General features: G+C 48.5%; 1 protein-coding gene across 2 annotated transcripts; it reads right to left on the bottom strand.

The window, feature by feature from the left end:
- Nucleotides 1–536: 536 nt before the first annotated feature.
- On the bottom strand, nucleotides 537–17,568 carry tlx3b (T cell leukemia homeobox 3b). 2 transcript variants are annotated; one of them, XR_015926130.1, is made up of 4 exons: nucleotides 16,426–17,568; nucleotides 9,421–9,658; nucleotides 5,008–6,648; nucleotides 3,552–3,687 (listed from the first exon to the last, which is right to left on the bottom strand). XR_015926130.1 is itself a non-coding variant. In XM_088604236.1 (3 exons), exons 1-3 carry the CDS (start codon nucleotides 16,883–16,885, stop codon nucleotides 3,477–3,479), a joined length of 909 nt encoding a protein of 302 aa, XP_088460362.1. In that variant the 5' UTR covers nucleotides 16,886–17,508; the 3' UTR covers nucleotides 537–3,476. The 2 variants fall into 2 exon arrangements, 1 of the variants encoding a protein (XP_088460362.1); XM_088604236.1 differs by lacking the exon at nucleotides 5,008–6,648 and having other exon boundaries at nucleotides 537–3,687; nucleotides 16,426–17,508.
- Nucleotides 17,569–18,003: the final 435 nt, after the last annotated feature.

Here is an 18,003-nt window from a genome sequence, read left to right as displayed (position 1 = left end):
TCTGGGGTTGGTGCTGTGCTGCAGGTACAGGTGAGTCTGAGGTTGGTGCTGTGCTGCAGGTACAGGTGAGTCAGGTCGGTGCTGTGCTGCAGGTACAGGTGAGTCTGAGGTTGGTGCTGTGCTGCAGGTACAGGTGAGTCTGAGGTCGGTGCTGTGCTGCAGGTACAGGTGTGTCTGAGGTCGGTGCTGTGCTGCAGGTACAGGTGAGTCTGAGATCGGTGCTGTGCTGCAGGTACAGGTGAGTCTGGGGTCGGTGCTGTGCTGCAGGTACAGGTGAGTCTGAGATCGGTGCTGTGCTGCAGGTACAGGTGAGTCTGGGGTCGGTGCTGTGCTGCAGGTACAGGTGAGTCTGGGGTCGGTGCTGTGCTGCAGGTACAGGTGAGTCTGAGGTTGGTGCTGTGCTGCAGGTACAGGTGAGTCTGAGGTCGGTGCTGTGCTGCAGGTACAGGTGTGTCTGAGATCGGTGCTGTGCTGCAGGTACACTGATGAGTTTTAGATCAGTGCTGTACTATAGGTACAGTAAAGCAAAGAGACAATTTTCTTTCTCTTTTAAAGAAAAAAAGAACATACTTTTATTTACATATTTATCAAATACAAATTATAATACAAGTCTTCAGTGTAACTCCACACCCTGTCCCTCTGAGTCCACAGTAGCGTGATTTTACAACCCAAGGACATTTTAAAATGCAAAATCAAATTAATGTTTGTAATTACAATAGTCTTCTTTTCCTCTTCCTGCCTCCTTTTACCCTTACACTCATTCGCCACTACTCCGTTTTAGACCCCAGGAAAGCCCAAATGAACCTGATAAACAGGGAGACCTTGCTGTGGGTCGAGGCTGAGTCTATCAGAGAAAATCACTCTGTCGCAGACAAGAGGAGCCAGTCAGCCCATCCAGTGCATTTAATCGTTAGTAGACAATTGATCCCAGGATTTCATCCAGCTGCCATCCAGAAGGATTTCTTGTAAGACATCAGGGTATCGGCTTCAATAACATGGCTGGGCAGCTTGTTCCACACTCCCACAACTCTCTGTGTAGATATGTCCGTCTCTCCCTCTCTCCCCGCCCACCCCAAGTCTCAGTTCTAAATGCGTTTTCTTAACTTTAAACATTCTTACCTCAATTGAACTCATTACTGTATTTTTTTTTTGAAGGATGTGAAGTACTAAAAATGGACTCAAGGTAAAATCTAGAACTTTTTCAGGGCTGGAGGCAGATATTAGTTCGAGATTATCTGGTTTTCATTCATGTTCTGCATCATTAATTATCTGGTAATTAATTGGCGTAATTGGTCAACATTCTGATTTGCTCCACCTGTTCAGAGATGATGCTGAGATACAGTATCTACGAGCCCTCTGTCGTATCAAAGCCCAATATCCCCCCCCACAAACACAATCAGAGCCCCACGATGCACAGGTAACTGGCATATGACTCCTGGAGCACCCTTCAATTGTCCAGGGTGGATCCACCCCTGCGGTTGGACAGTTTCGTCATACTGCAGCAGTCTTGAATCCAGGCAGTTTTGTGATCCACAGTGCCCCCTAGTGTCCACGTCAGGCACGTCTCTCGCCGAGCTCCCCTTCCTCCCAGCAGCTCCCTTGTCACTGTGGGCCCTACCCAGGGAGAAAAGCTGTGACTCGGGGGGCCGATCTGCTCCATGGTTACAATGCCCCCCTCTGCAGGACAGAGGAGGGGGGCAGCTGGATGTAGGCTCCTGGTTTGGACTGCTGCCCCTTCCCCAGCATGAGTGCTTCTGGAAGTCCACATGGTACCACATGGCCCAGCAGGGCGGCGCTATGGGTCCCTCTCTCAGCAATGCAGCTGGAGGAGGATGCTCGGGTATCCCCGTTTCTGTTGCTTTTTTTAGGGGTGAGTTCATGCATTCAGATATCTTCTTAATATCTTTTTAGTTTCTAAAACAGTTTTCCTTTCCTCTCTTTCTTTCAGAGAAAGAGGAGCACAAAGAGTGTGTTTTCAATAGGATATAGAGACAGAGGTGTGTCAGTGCATCAGTAAATCAGTGTGTCAGGCAGTGTGCCAGTCAGTGCGCTGGTCAGTGTGTCAGTCAGTGTGCTGGTCAGTGTGCCAGTCAGTGTGTGAGGCAGTGTGCTGGTCAGTGTGTCAGTCAGTGTGCTGGTCAGTGTGTCAGTCTCTGTGCCAGTCAGTGTGCTGGTCAGTGTGTCAGTCAGTGCGCTGGTCAGTGTGTCAGTCTCTGTGCCAGTCAGTGTGCTGGGCAGTGTGTCAGTCTCTGTGCCAGTCAGTGTGCTGGTCAGTGTGTCAGTCAGTGCGCTGGTCAGTGTGTCAGTCAGTGCGCTGGTCAGTGTGTCAGTCTCTGTACCAGTCAGTGCGCTGGTCAGTGTGTCAGTCAGTGTGCTGGTCAGTGTGTCAGTCTCTGTGCCAGTCAGTGTGCTGGTCAGTGTGTCAGTCTCTGTACCAGTCAGTGTGCTGGTCAGTGTGTGTCAGTCTCTGTACCAGTCAGTGTGCTGGTCAGTGTGTCAGTCAGTGCGCTGGTCAGTGTGTCAGTCTCTGTACCAGTCAGTGTGCTGGTCAGTGTGTCAGTCTCTGTGCCAGTCAGTGCGCTGGTCAGTGTGTCAGTCAGTGTGCTGGTCAGTGTGTCAGTCTCTGTACCAGTCAGTGCGCTGGTCAGTGTGTCAGTCAGTGTGCTGGTCAGTGTGTCAGTCTCTGTACCAGTCAGTGCGCTGGTCAGTGTGTCAGTCAGTGCGCTGGTCAGTGTGTCAGTCTATGTGCCAGTCAGTGTGCTGGTCAGTGTGTCAGTCTCTGTACCAGTCAGTGTGCTGGTCAGTGTGTCAGTCAGTGCGCTGGTCAGTGTGTCAGTCTCTGTGCCAGTCAGTGTGCTGGTCAGTGTGTCAGTCTCTGTGCCAGTCAGTGCGCTGGTCAGTGTGTCAGTCAGTGCGCTGGTCAGTGTGTCAGTCTCTGTGCCAGTCAGTGCACTGGTCAGTGTGTCAGTCTCTGTACCAGTCAGTGTGCTGGTCAGTGTGTCAGTCTCTGTGCCAGTCAGTGTGCTGGTCAGTGTGTCAGTCTCTGTACCAGTCAGTGTGCTGGTCAGTGTGTCAGTCAGTGTGCTGGTCAGTGTGTCAGTCTCTGTACCAGTCAGTTTTCTGGTCAGTGTGTCAGTCTCTATGCCAGTCAGTGTGTCAGTCTCTGTACCAGTCAGTGTGCTGGTCAGTGTGCTGGTCAGTGTGTCAGTCAGTGTGCTGGTCAGTGTGTCAGTCAGTGCGCTGGTCAGTGTGTCAGTCTCTGTGCCAGTCAGTGCGCTGGTCAGTGTGTCAGTCAGTGCGCTGGTCAGTGTGCTGGTCAGTGTGTCAGTCAGTGCGCTGGTCAGTGTGTCAGTCTCTGTACCAGTCAGTGTGCTGGTCAGTGTGTCAGTCAGTGTGCTGGTCAGTGTGTCAGTCAGTGTGCTGGTCAGTGTGTCAGTCAGTGCGCTGGTCAGTGTGTCAGTGGTCAGGGTCCGTTCTCACACTAGCGAGGTGACAGGTTGCAGTTTGCCCCCCTCCTCTGCCCAGGGCTGCAGGTTCTGCAGGGCGAAGAGGGAGGAGTTGTGGATGCAGAGCGGGTCGGGCGGCAGCGAATCGCCCAGGGACTTCTGGAAGGCATCATGCTGCAGCTGGATCATCAGCCGATTGGCCTGCTGACGCTCCGCCTCCCTCTCCTCCGCTGTCTGTCGCCTGGGAGACAGAACACAGACACGCAGGTCAGAGAGACAGACAGGTCAGACACACAGGTCAGAAAGACAGGTCAGACAGACAGGTAGGAGAGACACACAGGTCAGACACACACAGACACTCAGGTCACAGAGACAGACAGGTCAGACACACAGGTCAGAGAGACACACAGGTCAGACACACACACACAAGTAAGAGAGACAGACAGGTCAGACACACACACACACAAGTAAGAGAGAAAGACAGGTCAGACACACACACAAGTAAGAGAGACAGACAGGTCAGACACACAGGTCAGAGAGACAGACAGACACACACACAGAGGTCAGTCAGATAGTATCCACCTGATGAAGCGCCACACAAGTTTTATGATAAAACAAACCAACAAGCTGAGAATTAAAACCCAAATTAAAGAAACAAAATCTCCAACACACAAGTGCAAGAAATAATATGAGCTTTTCAACTCCTGGCGATCGACTTCATGTGCCGCTCATTGGACTTTGTATAGCGCCTACTCAACAGAGCTGGACAATAAAGAGCACACATCACACGAGTCCGACTGAAAATGACATTGTCGTGTTGTTCACGGGTCAGAGGAGCTGCGTGAGATCGCAGATCAGAACTTCTAAAAAAACGGCTCAATGACAGTTTTAGAATGCTTTCTTTTGCCAGATTACTGCTTTTAATTAATTTAACTGGATTCGCTTATTTCTCTTCGTTTTTCACTTAAATCCGTCCAATTCTTCATCCTTTGACATACAAGATGATAACAGCTATTGCTGGTGGGGATAGGGTCTCTGCTGAGCGCCCAGTTCGTCTGAGCGGAATTTTTCCACGAATGCACAAGTCTGACCTGACTTTAACTGCCACGCGTGCCAATTGATTCACGGGTGTATTCATTCTCACACCCCACGCGCCACGGAGTCCCCCCTGTGAGCGCGGGCCCCTTGACCACCTCGCGCACACAGGATATGGTCGTTTTTGTCTCCTTAATCCTCTCAGCGCGTGTGTTGTTTCCACGCGGCGTTAACCCGTACCGGAGACGAATGCTGCCTGCTTGAACACACGGACTCCCAGCGGGGAAACCAGGCGCGTCGCTCATGTCTGCGTGTCCGGCCCTGTACGCGATTCTGTCACGGTGCCACAGTTGTCTCAGCCACACCGACAGATAATGGCGGAAGATTATGGTTGAACTATAATCTTCCGCTATGATCTGTTGCCAAAGCGAATACAATTAACAACATCAACTGCACAATACAGGCATGTAGTTGGACAGTTACAACACATCAAACACAGAAGAGCAGTATTGAGAGACGGGCTCACTGTCTGTCCTCAGGCTGTGACAGGAGATCACACGCTGGGCTGCAGCTCTCTTGAGTTTCCTCTCCCAGTAGGATCGGAAGCTGTTCTGGTTCTGGCAGAAATTCTGGGATTAGATTCGCTATTTTAGGGAATACTGTTTGTCTCATCCCAGAGTATTTCTCACAGTGCCGCAGAAAGTGTATCTCTGTCTCTGCTTCTCTCTCGCATTATCTGCCCATGTCTTCCTCTCTCTAGCCCTCTGTCTCAATATCTCCCGCTTTCTCCTCTCTCCCGTTATCCGCCCGTTCCTCCCCCTGTCTCTCTTTCCCGAGTCAGTCCCGGGCAGTCCAGCCGGCTGCCGGGTTTCACCTCCGGAAGGGGCGCGCTGCAGTCCGCGCTCCCGCCAGCTCCGCGTGAGCGCGCACCAATTCATCCTTAACGGGGGCGTCTTTCTTCATTTATCACGACCTGAAAGGCGTCAATTATTGATGGCGGGTTATTGACGTTATATTATGGAGCAGATAGAGGCGAGAGATACACATCGTTAATATTTCATGGTGTCTTTAGTTTTAGTTTAGATTTCGTTATCGTAAGACAATAGGTGATATTAATAATATATCTATAACAACCGAGTGAAAAGCAGCGAGGTCTACCAGATTCTGTTTTTCGTCCCCCCCAGTTTCTCCCACTCTGAGCCGAGGGTAAATTACCGAGGGCGACGCGACACCGGTTCGTTTGCATTGCTCTCTCTTTCAGTTCCAGTGTCATCAGTTCTGTACTTGGAATATTCTCCAACACATATTACCACAGCACATTGCCAAGTATTACAGGTTATAGCTCTACAATCCATCTGTCTGTCGGTACATCTGCCTGTGTCTGCGTATCTATCACATCTACCTCTCTGCCTGTCTGTCTACCTGTCTATGGGTCTGTCCAGATATCCCTGTACATATATCTCTTTTTACAGATATACATGCCTGTATATATAGCGCTATAACTCTGTTTATATAGTGATACATGCCTGTATATATAGCGCTATATCTCTGTATATATAGTGATACGTCTGAATATAGTTCTAAATCTCTGTATATATGGTGCTATATTTCTATTTACATATAGTGATACGTCTCTATATATACCGATATATTTCTTTGTACATATAGTGATGCATGTCTGTATATATAGCGCAATATCTCTGAATATATAGTGATATTTCCCATACAAAGTGATGCATGCCTGTATATATAGCGCAATATATCTGTACAGTGATATTTCCCATACATAGTGACACACGTCTGTATATATAGCGCAATATCTCTGTATATAGTGATATATAGTATATAATGATGCATGCCTGTATATCGCTCAGTTCGCCTCAGCCATTGACCTCTGGGCTTACTAGCGGGGGGGCGAGCCCCTCAGTGATATATCTCGGCAGCTGTTGCCGCGCAGCGCCTAATAACGCAGGGTCACCTGCCAGGCGGGTGCGAGGGCAGCCGACCCTCCATCACGGCCATCTGGCGCAGGTGAGAGCCGGCACAGCCCGGGGCCGTTCCCTCCTCCCCCCTCCCCGAGCTGCCGGCAGCTGGAGCGCCGCCCCTCCCCCCGGGCACGCTGGCTGTGCCCGGACCTTCAGCCCCGAGAATCCGCGCTGCGTTCCGGCTATAATAATAGTAATGACACCACTGACACAGACCTGTCGGAATAGAACCTGTAAGAGTGAATTTAAATCACAATGAATACCGTGCGCAGCGGAGCGCCGGTGTCCTTGTGCCTCACCGAGCTCAGCTGTGTCCGCCTCTTCCCTGATGTCTACAACGGGGTTCACAGGTGTGACGTGTGACTGCACGAGCGCCACAGCCCGCGCTCGAGCACTACCCACGTGGGCCTCGCGTGCGCCGCGAGTTCAGATTTTCCCACTTCCGCAGAAAACATCAGAGCAAGAGCCGACAGCCGCACACCGCGAGCGAAATAAGTTCGTTTACAATATTAACAACGAACACAATAATCCATTAATAATGCGCCTGTGTGTGTGTGTGTGTGGGAGAGCGCGCATCCTGAAAAAAAGACACTTTCCTATGCACCACGCCTGGGTCATCACTATTGGATCTGCAGCTATATTGGAGCACTGTTACTGCTACAACTACCAACACAATTCAGAGTAACAGACAAGACTTCCACTGTATAACTGTCTGATCCACTCCAGGTTTTACAGTGCTGTCAGCCTGACTCCTAGTGCACAGCAGTCTGATCCACTCCAGGTTTTACAGTGCTGTCAGCCTGACTCCTAGTGTACAGCAGTCTGATCCACTCCAGGCTTTGCAGTGCTGTCAGTCTGACTCCCAGTGCACAGCAGTCTGATCCACTCCAGGCTTTACAGTGCTGTCAGTCTGACTCCCAGTGCACAGCAGTCTGATGCACTCCAGGCTTTACAGTGCTGTCAGTCTGACTCCCAGTGCACAGCAGTCTGATCCACTCCAGGCTTTACAGTGCTGTCAATCCAATTCCCAGTGCAGAGCAGTCTGATCCACTACAGGCTTTACAACCACCTGTAATGGTTTACAAAACCCTAAAGTGGAATTCTGGTTTGTTTCAGTTTATAAGTGTTATTACTGAAAGCAGACATCTTAAGCAGCAAACAGTGGTGAGGGCAGGAATGATAGCAGCAGTGCCAGCAGTTGTGATAAGAGAAGCTGCAGTAGTGGAAAATACAGTATGGTAGTAGCATTACTCATAGTATTTGAAGTAATAGAGGCAGGAATAACAGTAGTAATAACAGTGACAATTAGCAGGATGATTATCAGTAATAACTGCGGTAGGTACTGTAATAACAGCAGAAGCACCATTACGAGTATTGCTAGTACTAACAGTGGCAGTACCGAGTACATTATCAGCATCAGTATTATTAGTAGTAACTGTGATGGTAGTGAGTATATTATGATCAGCATTAGTGGTATTATTATTAGTTACTGTGGTGACAGGTACAGTATTAACAGCAAGAGCAGTACTGGAGGTATTAGTAATAGTAACAGTATTAAAAGGGTAGCAGCACTATTATTATTATTATTATTTTGTCTGTGTCTTAAGTTCGTAAACTAACGTTTTTAATTATTCTCAGTAACAGCACTAGCAGTATTAATAGTAGTAACAGTATTGATAACTGTACCAGCACTAATAGTATAGTTACAGTATTTATAACCAGTAGCGGTCCTTGAATACTTGTAACAGTTATATTAGCAGTAGCATAACACTTGTAATATAATTATCAGCAGTAGCATTGCAGTATTAGAAGTAGCAACATTATTAATATCAATAGTAGCACTGGCAGTATTATTAGTAGTAACAGTATTAATACCAGTAGCAGCACTGGAAGTATTAATAGTAGCAACAGTATTAATAGCGGTAGCAGCACTAGCAGTATTAGTAGAAGTAACAATATTAACAGCTGTAAGAACACATGCAGTATTAGTACGGTAATGTTGGCAGCAGGTAGAGTATTAGCAATTCCAGAATTTGCAGTAACAGTAGCAGTAATGTTGGCAGAATAAGTAGCAGTAACAGTGGTGGCAGGAACTGTATTAGTAATAGCAGTAGTAGCAGTATAGTAGCAGTAACAGTGGCAATAGGACTGTAATTATAACTGTTGGCAGCAGTAACAGTATTAGTAGTACCAGCAGTAGCAATATTAGCAGTGGTAACTGTGGTGGCAGGAACAGTATTAGCAGCACTAACAGTGGCAGCAGAAACAGTATTAGTGATACCAGCAGTAGCAGTATGAGCAGCAGTAACGGTGGTGGCAGGAACAGTATTACTGATAGCAGCAGTAGCAGTATGAGCAGCAGTAACGGTGGTGGCAGGAACAGTATTAGTGATACCAGCAGTAGCAGTATTAGCAGCAGTAACCATGGTGGCAGGAATAGTATATGTGATACCAGCACTAGCAGTATGAGCAGCAGTAACGGTGGCGGCATTAATAGTATTAGTGATACCAGCAGTAGCAGCATTAACAGACCAGCAGTAGCAGTATTAGCAGCAGTAACAGTGGCGGCATTAATAGTATTAGCAGCAGTAACGGTGGCGACAGGAACGGTATTAGTGATACCAGCAGTACCAGTATAAACAGACCAGCAGTAGCAGTATTAGCAGCAGTAACGGTGGCAGCAGGAACAGTATTAGTGATTCCAGCAGTAGTAGTATTAGCAGGAGCAGTATTAGTGATTCCAGCAGTAGCAGTATTAACAGCAGTAACGGTGGCGGCAGGAACAGTATTAGTGATAACAGCAGCAGCAGTATTAGCAGACCAGCAGTAACAGTGGCATCAGGTACAGTATTACTGGCAATACCATCATGTTCATGTGCACAACCTCTCAGCCCTGCGGCCCCATCCCCTCCCTCCCCTCACCCCCGGCCGGCAGCGTCCCAGCGGGCCGGTACCTCCACTTGGTCCTGCGGTTCTGGAACCAGGTCTTGACCTGGGCGTCGGTCATCTTCAGGGTCTTGGCCAGCGCGGCCCGCTCGGCGCTTGCCAGGTACTTCTGCCGGTGGAAGCGCTTCTCCAGCTCGCAGATCTGCACCCGCGAGAAGGACGTGCGCGGCTTCTTGCGCTTGGGCGGCGTGCGGTTCTGGTACGGGTGCCCGATCCGCCGGGACACCGTGAAGGGCGTCAGCGCAGCTGGGGGGGGGGGGGGACAGGCAGAGAGCAGGGGTCGGGTTAGAGGGGAGCAGCAGTCCTAATCCCTCCGACCGGTTCTCGAACCTCGGCAACAAAATAAATTGACGTTACAGGGGAAAAAAAATGACACATTTCGAATTTAGCACAGAATCGTGAGCTTTGTGAAAGTACTGTAAGTCGCTTTGTTGTCGCCAACCCTCATTTGAGTTCCTACGGATTGCAATGGGATGCTGCCCTTCCTGCTCACTAGTCCCTGTAAGAACTAATGTCGTGGGATGTAGGGCCATATAAATACAGGCTGTGCCGCAGACGTTTCACCGCAGACATGTTCCAATGTGATTGGCATGCAGAGTTAACAAGTAAGTTGTAAGTTGTAAAACCGTCTCGAAGTCCAGAGCACTATTTCTATTGGATTCAAAGAGATATATTCCCAAGCCTGCTTGTTTACAATGGAAACTCGTCACCGGAAGTTTTGTTGCCCCGTTCTGAATCACAGAACAAGGTGCTGCGCGTACCTGGAAATTTTGTCTATTTTGTGATAGTTGGAGGTTTTACACGTTACTGTGTTACATTTTACTTTCATTGCGGTTTGAAATGCACTCATCAATGCTGAGTCTTTCTAACCCTGAAATATAAAAATAGCACTGCAGTTCCCCTTTAAGACTATACAGCGCCTTACAAGCTGCCTGCAGGGAGGAGCCCCAGCTCTTCAGCACCTATAGCTTGTGTTCGTCCTGGCTAGTTAGCAGAATCATGGGCTCAATCACGCTGTACTGAGAAGTGAAACTCTTTAGAGGAGAGGGCGCTGGAAACGCTGGCAATTCAGTCAATGACTGAGCCAATTAATTCACTCCATGGAGAGGAGACTGATGCAGTGTCTGTGATAGATTGGGCAGTCACTCTAGTGCTGCGGCGAGGACTGGGAACTGTGGGTGTGTGGGATGGTTTTATATAGCGCCTTTCCTGCAGTGGGCACCCCAGAGCACAGTGCCTCCCCGTGCCTCACATACCCCTGACAGGAGCCCTGCGTCTGCTCTTCTCAGAATAGGGTGAGTGACACAGGCCTGAGGCTACGCCAAGCACAGCAGAGACAACAGCCTGCCCTGCTAGGGGGCGCCAGTGAGCCAGTGGGAGATTGGGGACATGTTGGACTGTTGGATCTGCTCTGGATTGGAGCAGAGAGACCCCTTCAGCTGTACTGACACAGCGCTGCCACACTGGCGCCGTCCACTTCCCCTGGGCCCATGGGTGAGTGTGTGGAGTATCTGGTGTGGGGGATGGGTGAGTGTGTGGGGTATCTGGTGTGGGGTGGGAGAGTGAGTGGGGTTGAATATCTACCTGTGGGCTGTAGGGCTTGTGGTCAGCTCAGGGCTGGCAGAATGGCTGTGCTGTGGCCAGATGGATGGTCATTTCTTCAGCTGGTCATTCACAGGAGGAGAGGGAGCCCCACTGCGGGTCAGCAGTGTCCAGCCAGACCCTGACCTCACTGTGCCCAGCAGGTGGACACCAGAGGTCACGCAGTGTACCTGTCCACCTACCCTAGGACATATCCTTCAAACCTGCAGCCCAGCTCTGCGAGTCTGTGCCAGATCGTCAGCACCTGTGCTATATGACAATACTTTGTGTGCCCCTGGTTACTGGCCTCTGTGAATAACTGCCCTCTGGTCAGCCGTTCTCCTCTCTATCCAAAATACTCTCCGCTCTCTGACACCTAACCGGCGTTCTTAGCGATATTACCCACAACCGTCTGTCTTGAGTCCTGTCCACGTTGAGTGACTGTCACATAATCCCACCGTGTTCAGATTAATAATAATAATAATAATAATAATAATAATAATAATAATAATAATAATAATAATAATAATCCTCTTGCACAAAATGCAAATTTACAGCTGTTATTGTTACACAAATAATATACGTTCGTTAATATACTTAACATATCTTAAATATTAATATCTGTATTATGCTATTTAGTATTAATAATAATAACCATAACAACACTAATAATAATAATAGACTGGGTATTTGTCAGACATCTTTTCACTACGCGGCGTGTCGGGCTATTCCGCTGTTATACTATTTTACTGATCCAACCTGTGTGCTAAATTACTTACTTTTTAAAAAACTGTAATAATTGTAAAAGAACAGAAATAGATTTTGGAGCGTCAGTGTAACTACGTGGTATATAAGCGGCGCGGGACGGAATTTCTAGGAAAAGGATTTCTTGAGGTTTGAAACGGGAAAGCGGAACCGATGACGTTGAATATATGTGTGTGTTTTAACCCGGCTGAGATGAAGCAGCTGTCAGTGTAAACTCTCCCGCTCTCAAAAAAGCGAATTGAATTATGTTTAATACAATCCGTGTTCACGCGGGGGACGAGACGCCTAGTGGCACAATTACAGGGCACGGCGCGCTGTTGCAGGAGAAACCTGAGAACATTATGAGCATGAAATCGCATTATTTCGGTTTTAGTCCTTTTTTTTTTTACAGAAAAGGGATTTAAAAAAAAATGTCAGTCGGTGGTCAAACAGGAAACGAATTCGGGATTCCGGAGTAACGGTACCCGGGTCCCGTGGGCCGTGTTCGTACCCGAGAGCGGGTCGGAACATCTGTAGAACACGGGAGAACCGGACTCCAGCGCATCCCGCTGTGCGAAACGCCGGTTTTCGGGACGGAACTGATCCGATATAACCTCTCTCCCGGACTGCCGATCCATTTCTCTCTTCATCTGTACTTATTAAAAGAAATACTCAGGCCGAAAACGAAATTTGTGCGGCGTTCCTTTTTGTGCAGCGCACAAGATTAAAATGCTTCACAGATGACTGTTATCTAGCCGAGAGGAGTCCCGCTCTGTCCATAGCGGTCTTTCTTGTGGTGTCTGAATGGTCACATTTCGACGCTGTAATTGTACTTATTCGATAGGATTCCCACTGTTTTTTTCTCGTTCGTAGAAATGTGATTTGAAAGGCCTGAATCGTGAATTGTACTTCATTATATAACTGATTTCAATAACCAAACTGTTTCTAAACCCATCGCATGTCGCACTTCTGCTCTTAATTTTCGTTGTCCTTTTTTGCCGGGAAGGGAATTCTCCATATTTCTCTAAAATTCTCCTCATTCTCTCTAAAAAAAACATTTATAAAAACGATATAATATATTACATAATAAAGTAATTGATCATAGGTAACTATTTCAATTTTAAAGTGCATCTTTCAGCTTAAGAAGATGCAAGAATTGATCGATTTGAGCAAAAACAGTCGCTCGAGTCGCATCCATCGGCGGTTGGCGGTTTTTGGCACGAGGACCCCGAGTTTTGTTCTCGCGCACACGCTGATTTCCTCGAGTCAATGTCGAGTACAAATTATACCAAATCGTCCAGAGTACAAAATGTAAAAAAAAACATACAGAATACAAATTTTAACAAATTAATGTACAGTATTATAAAATACGAGCATACGAGAAATTATTTTTTTTATTATTCATTTAATATTTAGGATTATTCGCTGGCGTTTCTAGGTATAATAATATATGTACCTATATCTATGTACTAGAAATAACGGAGCAAATATTATACCGAAACACAAACAACCGAACTGTCTGAAAGGCGCCCGTGTGTTAACTGAAACTGAAATAATTTTTGAGCCGCTTCGAGGCTACAGGCACTGAGAGACAAGCCGCCGCGAGCGCCCGGGGCTCTGGGACCCTGCACGGGGTTAATTCGGGCGGATTGAGTTACAGCAGACAGCCGCTGTTGTGAGTGAAAATCCCCGTATTTGTCACCGAGCAGCGCTTCCGACAGGAGTGTGGCGGCTGCTCGTGCAGCTGCGAGACCCTCGCGCCCTGCACGCGCCAGCCCCCAGAGCCCCTGGCCCCGCGCCGCGAGAGCAACCGGGGACGACACCACCACTGAAACTCAAATTCAACACTGCAGGTCTAACAAGAAAGACTCGGGTCGAAAGTAACAGGGCCCGCGACAGTAACAGCTACGGGGACACCAACTGACTAAAATCAATTTTCAGAGTAGCCCGCTGAGTCCAGGAAATTCGGTTCCGCAGAGCTGCGGTGCTCCACGCGCAGGTTCCGCGCGTCGGTCGCCCTGGGGCGCGAGGGCAGCGCGTGGCCCGGGTTCGGGGGTGAAGCGGGTCGTGTTGCGTGGGTGTGTGCTGACAACAATGACACGGAGTCGGAACCAGGCAGAGTCGATTCTGCTTGTGAAGTAGAATATCTATAGGGCAGTTCATATTATTCCGACATAAGCACAAAACAAAATATTTACAAATGCTATTTTAACTTTCGCAAAAAAAGTTACTCCTTGTAGACCAAGGGTGTATTTATGTTTAATGCTTTATTTCTAAATATTTTTAGTTTATGTTTGTCTATGTTTGTTGTTTATTTGAAATAAACAGTATGCTAAATGCGTTCCGAAATCTGTGGAATTAAATATATTTTATAAGCATACTTTTATCTTAATACGTGTTTTTTGGGACAGTGTTACAGAGAAAAAACTATTTCAAAACGGTAAGCGAACATACTGCGTAACCGGTGCTTCGGATTATGTGATTATTTGTAATAAATCACAACAACAATAATAAATAAAAAGTATTATTATTATAGTCTGGGTTTTCAGTTACACAGTAACATTTAAACATTATCATGTTTATTATAAGAAAAAATAAACATTGTATATTACATAGAATCTGTTATGTTCTTTGATATTTGAATTTTGTATAAGAATTTCGATTATTATTATTATTATTATTATAATTATTATTATTATTATTAAGAAATTCCGCCCAGCGGATGCTGTGTTGTGAGAGCTCGAGAGCAGAGCGAGCCGCCGGCCGCCCGGACTCCCAGGGCACAGCCTCGGCGCGTGAGCGCTCACGCATTCCGCGCGGACAGCAAAGAGACCCCAGCAACAACAACAACAACAACACAAACACCAATAATAATAATAATAATAATAATAATAATAGGAACATCTTGAACAAAATTTCTTTACAGCGGTTATTGTCACACAATATGTACTTACTTTAAAAAAATAAATATTTTGAAATAATACTCTTACTCTCCTTTTATCAATAAACATTTCAAAACACGTTTTTTATTCAATTCGGCACATCTGTTTCAATTCATTTCATTCCGCCAGCATAACAGAATTAGAACGTTTAGGAGGAAACTTCGCGCTGACGCGACCATCCCGCACATCACGAGCGAAATTTCAATTCGAGATGACAATTTTAAGAATAGAACAGTGATGTGTGGAATTCAATTTGATGGGCAAAACAAAATATTAGTATTATTAATAATAACAATAATAAGGGTAATAATAATATCGATGTTATTATTATTATTATTATTATTATTATTATTATTATTATTATTAATAATAATAATCTCCGCACCCAATTCACTCTCATTGAAATTCTTTCTGTCGAGTGTAATGAACATGTCTAAGCGGACGGTCGCTCCCGATTTGAAAAACAACCCCGAACCGAAAGGTGGGTGCAGGCGCCCGAGCGCCCAGGCGGGGTGCGGGCGGGTTCCCCTGCAGCGGGGCGAGGGGGACACGAGCGAGACTCCCGGGGAGGGATTGAGCGAAGGCGCGCGCGGCCGAACCCGGACCCAGGCGCCGAGAGGCCCCGAGACGAAACCGCAGACGGGCCCGCTGTGTAAAAATAAACACGCGGCCGTGTGCGGGAATAAATACTCTTAAGTCTACAAATATTTTCCGTTGAATAATTTTTATAATAAGGAGAAGAACCACAGAATATTGTGTGTGGGTTCAAAAGGCTTCAGTAATAGGGGAAAAGCGAGATTTAGACAGTGACCCGGCGGCTGTGAAGCCCAGACAGACTTTCTGCGGTTTCCAGCTTCGTCCGAGGGGCTTTTCAGGAAGACAGGGAATCGTTTCAGCGCGTCGAAGCGGTCGGTCGATTCGGCGCGTTTCTGTCCGAGTGTCTGCGGCGCTGCCACCTGCCCGCCGTCAGTGTGATGTCTCCCTCGGACCCTCGCCACCACCATCGTCCCCTCCTCGACTGCGACCCGAGAGCGTCTGGAGAGCTCCCGAGCCGGACCGGCCCTGCAGCGAGGGCTGCTGCTTCGAGCGGAGAATTTCGCCAAAAGGAAGTTTGGAGCGAGAAGTTTGGAGGAATAAAGTTGCTTTCGCTGTTTTTTTTTTCTCTCTCTCTCCCACTCCAACTCTCTCTGTCACTACTCGCTGACAAGCCTTTCTGGTCGTAATTAACGGCAGGACGAGGAATTAGAGATGTCTCCTCCGGCAAAATTGACAATAATTATCCGCAGCGCTCGGTGATTACACGCGCTCTTCCAGAGAGGAGAAACTGCGAAAAATCACACAGCTAACCTCTCCGAACGAAAAAAAAAAGACAACGAACCGACAACTATCTCGCCTGGAAACAAAGCTGTTATTTTCTTTAAATATAAACGAAAAAAAAAACGGCCATTTCGAATAAACGTCCCTGTCAGCAGCGTACGCGCGGGTTCCGACAGAGCTCGCGACAGAACCGGCGTCCGACCCGCGAGCCGCCCCTCGCGGTCCACCCGCTCGCGCGAGTCCGGGAAGAACTGGTCCTGCTTTCTCGCAAGAGTGCGCGTTAGTCTATTATTATTATTATTATTATTATTATTATTATTATTATTATTATTATTATTATTATCACCGCTCTGCTGGCCAGCCCTGCCCGAACAGGTGCTCACACGCTCGCCGCCCGGGCGGGTCAGGACGCGCCGCTCAGCCGCTCACCTGTGAACCTGTCCTTGGCGAACCGCCGGCTGCTCTCCATCCAGGGGAAGCTCAGGCTGCCGAAGCCGGGCACGGTGGGCAGGGCGCTGGCCATGGGCGGCGGCACGGCGCCGGGCAGGGGCCTGTGCGCGGGCACCCGGATCACCCCGCCGGGGGCCAGACTGAGGTTCACCCCGTACGAGCCGGACTCCTCGAAGGGCGCCGCCAGGCCCGGGAAGGCGGCGGGCAGCGAGGGGTACTGCGCCGCGGCGGAGGCGGCCCCGGCCGGGCTGCCCAGGTGGTAGCCGCCGCTGCCGGTCCCGCCGGTGCTGTCCGAGCCGCTGCGGGCGCCGTTCGGCGGGGGGCCCTCCGGGTCGGAGCCGCTGAGGATCTGGTCGATGCCGAAGCTGATGGGCTCGTGCTGGGCGGTCGCGGGAGCCTGGCTGGGCCCGCCGGCGCCGGGGTTGGGTGACTCGTCCATCCTGCCCGTCCCAGTGCTCCTGCCGGCAGCGGTCCGGCTCGGCTCGCCCCGCACACAGGGAACAGACAAGAGGAAGGGGGGGGGGGAAAGGCACGGAAAATACAGGGGTGGGGTGGGTGGGGTGGGGTGCAGGGGGGAGGACGGGAAGGAAATCCAACTAAAAACTGGTGCGCGTGTCTCTCCGATCTCCCCACTGTCCTGCCGCAGCTCCTCCGCCTGGGCGAGAGGCTCACGCGTGCACAGGCTGAGCAGGTGAGCGCGTCGCCTCGTGTCACACCGGCCCGGGCACCCTCCTCCGCCAGACCGCGCGGTCCATCGAGCCTCGGCCGGGATGCGCGAGTGAAAGTTTAGCAGGGCTGAGCGGGGCTGGCGGGCAGCTCTGTTTTACACCCACCTCGGCCCCGCGCCTCCTTGCTGCCCGGCCCGCCCTCCCATTGGCCCGGCCCAGCAAGCCCCTGCCCTCCCATTGGCTGGCGCGTTAACAATGACTGGCGAAACCGAACCGAGCTTAGGGAGCGTTCCAAAGTGACATCATTTTTAAGAAAGCGCACAATAGGTCAAATTCATTAAGCGTCGGGATATCCTAGCCTTGGACAAGAAGCAATATATATGTTATGATCGCTGTTTTATTAGAGACATCAATTACCCTTAGTGAAAACCACACCCCCCTTCCCCTGATACTGGGACTAATATACCAATGCTATCACTGGCACCTATAATTAAATTATTAACAACATTCTTGTACTGATACCTACAATAATAATAATAATAATAATAATAATAATAATAATAATAATAATAATAATAATAATAATAATAATAATAATAATACGTTTAGGGAGGAATGTATAAATGTATTAATGTATTTTATTGTTGCGCTAAATTGTTTTTTAAACCAGCTCAATAAACGACAAAAAACGAACAGGCATCAAGAAAAATAGAGGCTGTTTCTGTAGGTCTGGACCGTGTTTTTATTACGTGTGTGTGGTCTTATCTCCTGTGAGAAGAAATGCTGGTGAACGGAGGAACAACGAAATAACGGGATCAGAGTCAGTTATTCCGGGGGAGACGTATTTCGGCTTCGTAATCTTTTATCAATTCATATTGGGCTTAGCGCA

The sequence above is a fragment of the Lepisosteus platostomus genome, chromosome 13 (genome assembly GCF_059453375.1).
Source record: "Lepisosteus platostomus isolate fLepPlt1 chromosome 13, fLepPlt1.hap1, whole genome shotgun sequence".
Lineage (NCBI taxonomy): Eukaryota > Metazoa > Chordata > Actinopteri > Semionotiformes > Lepisosteidae > Lepisosteus > Lepisosteus platostomus.
The sequence above is the reverse complement of the archived record's forward strand: the minus strand, read 5'-3'. Positions and strand labels throughout refer to the sequence as shown.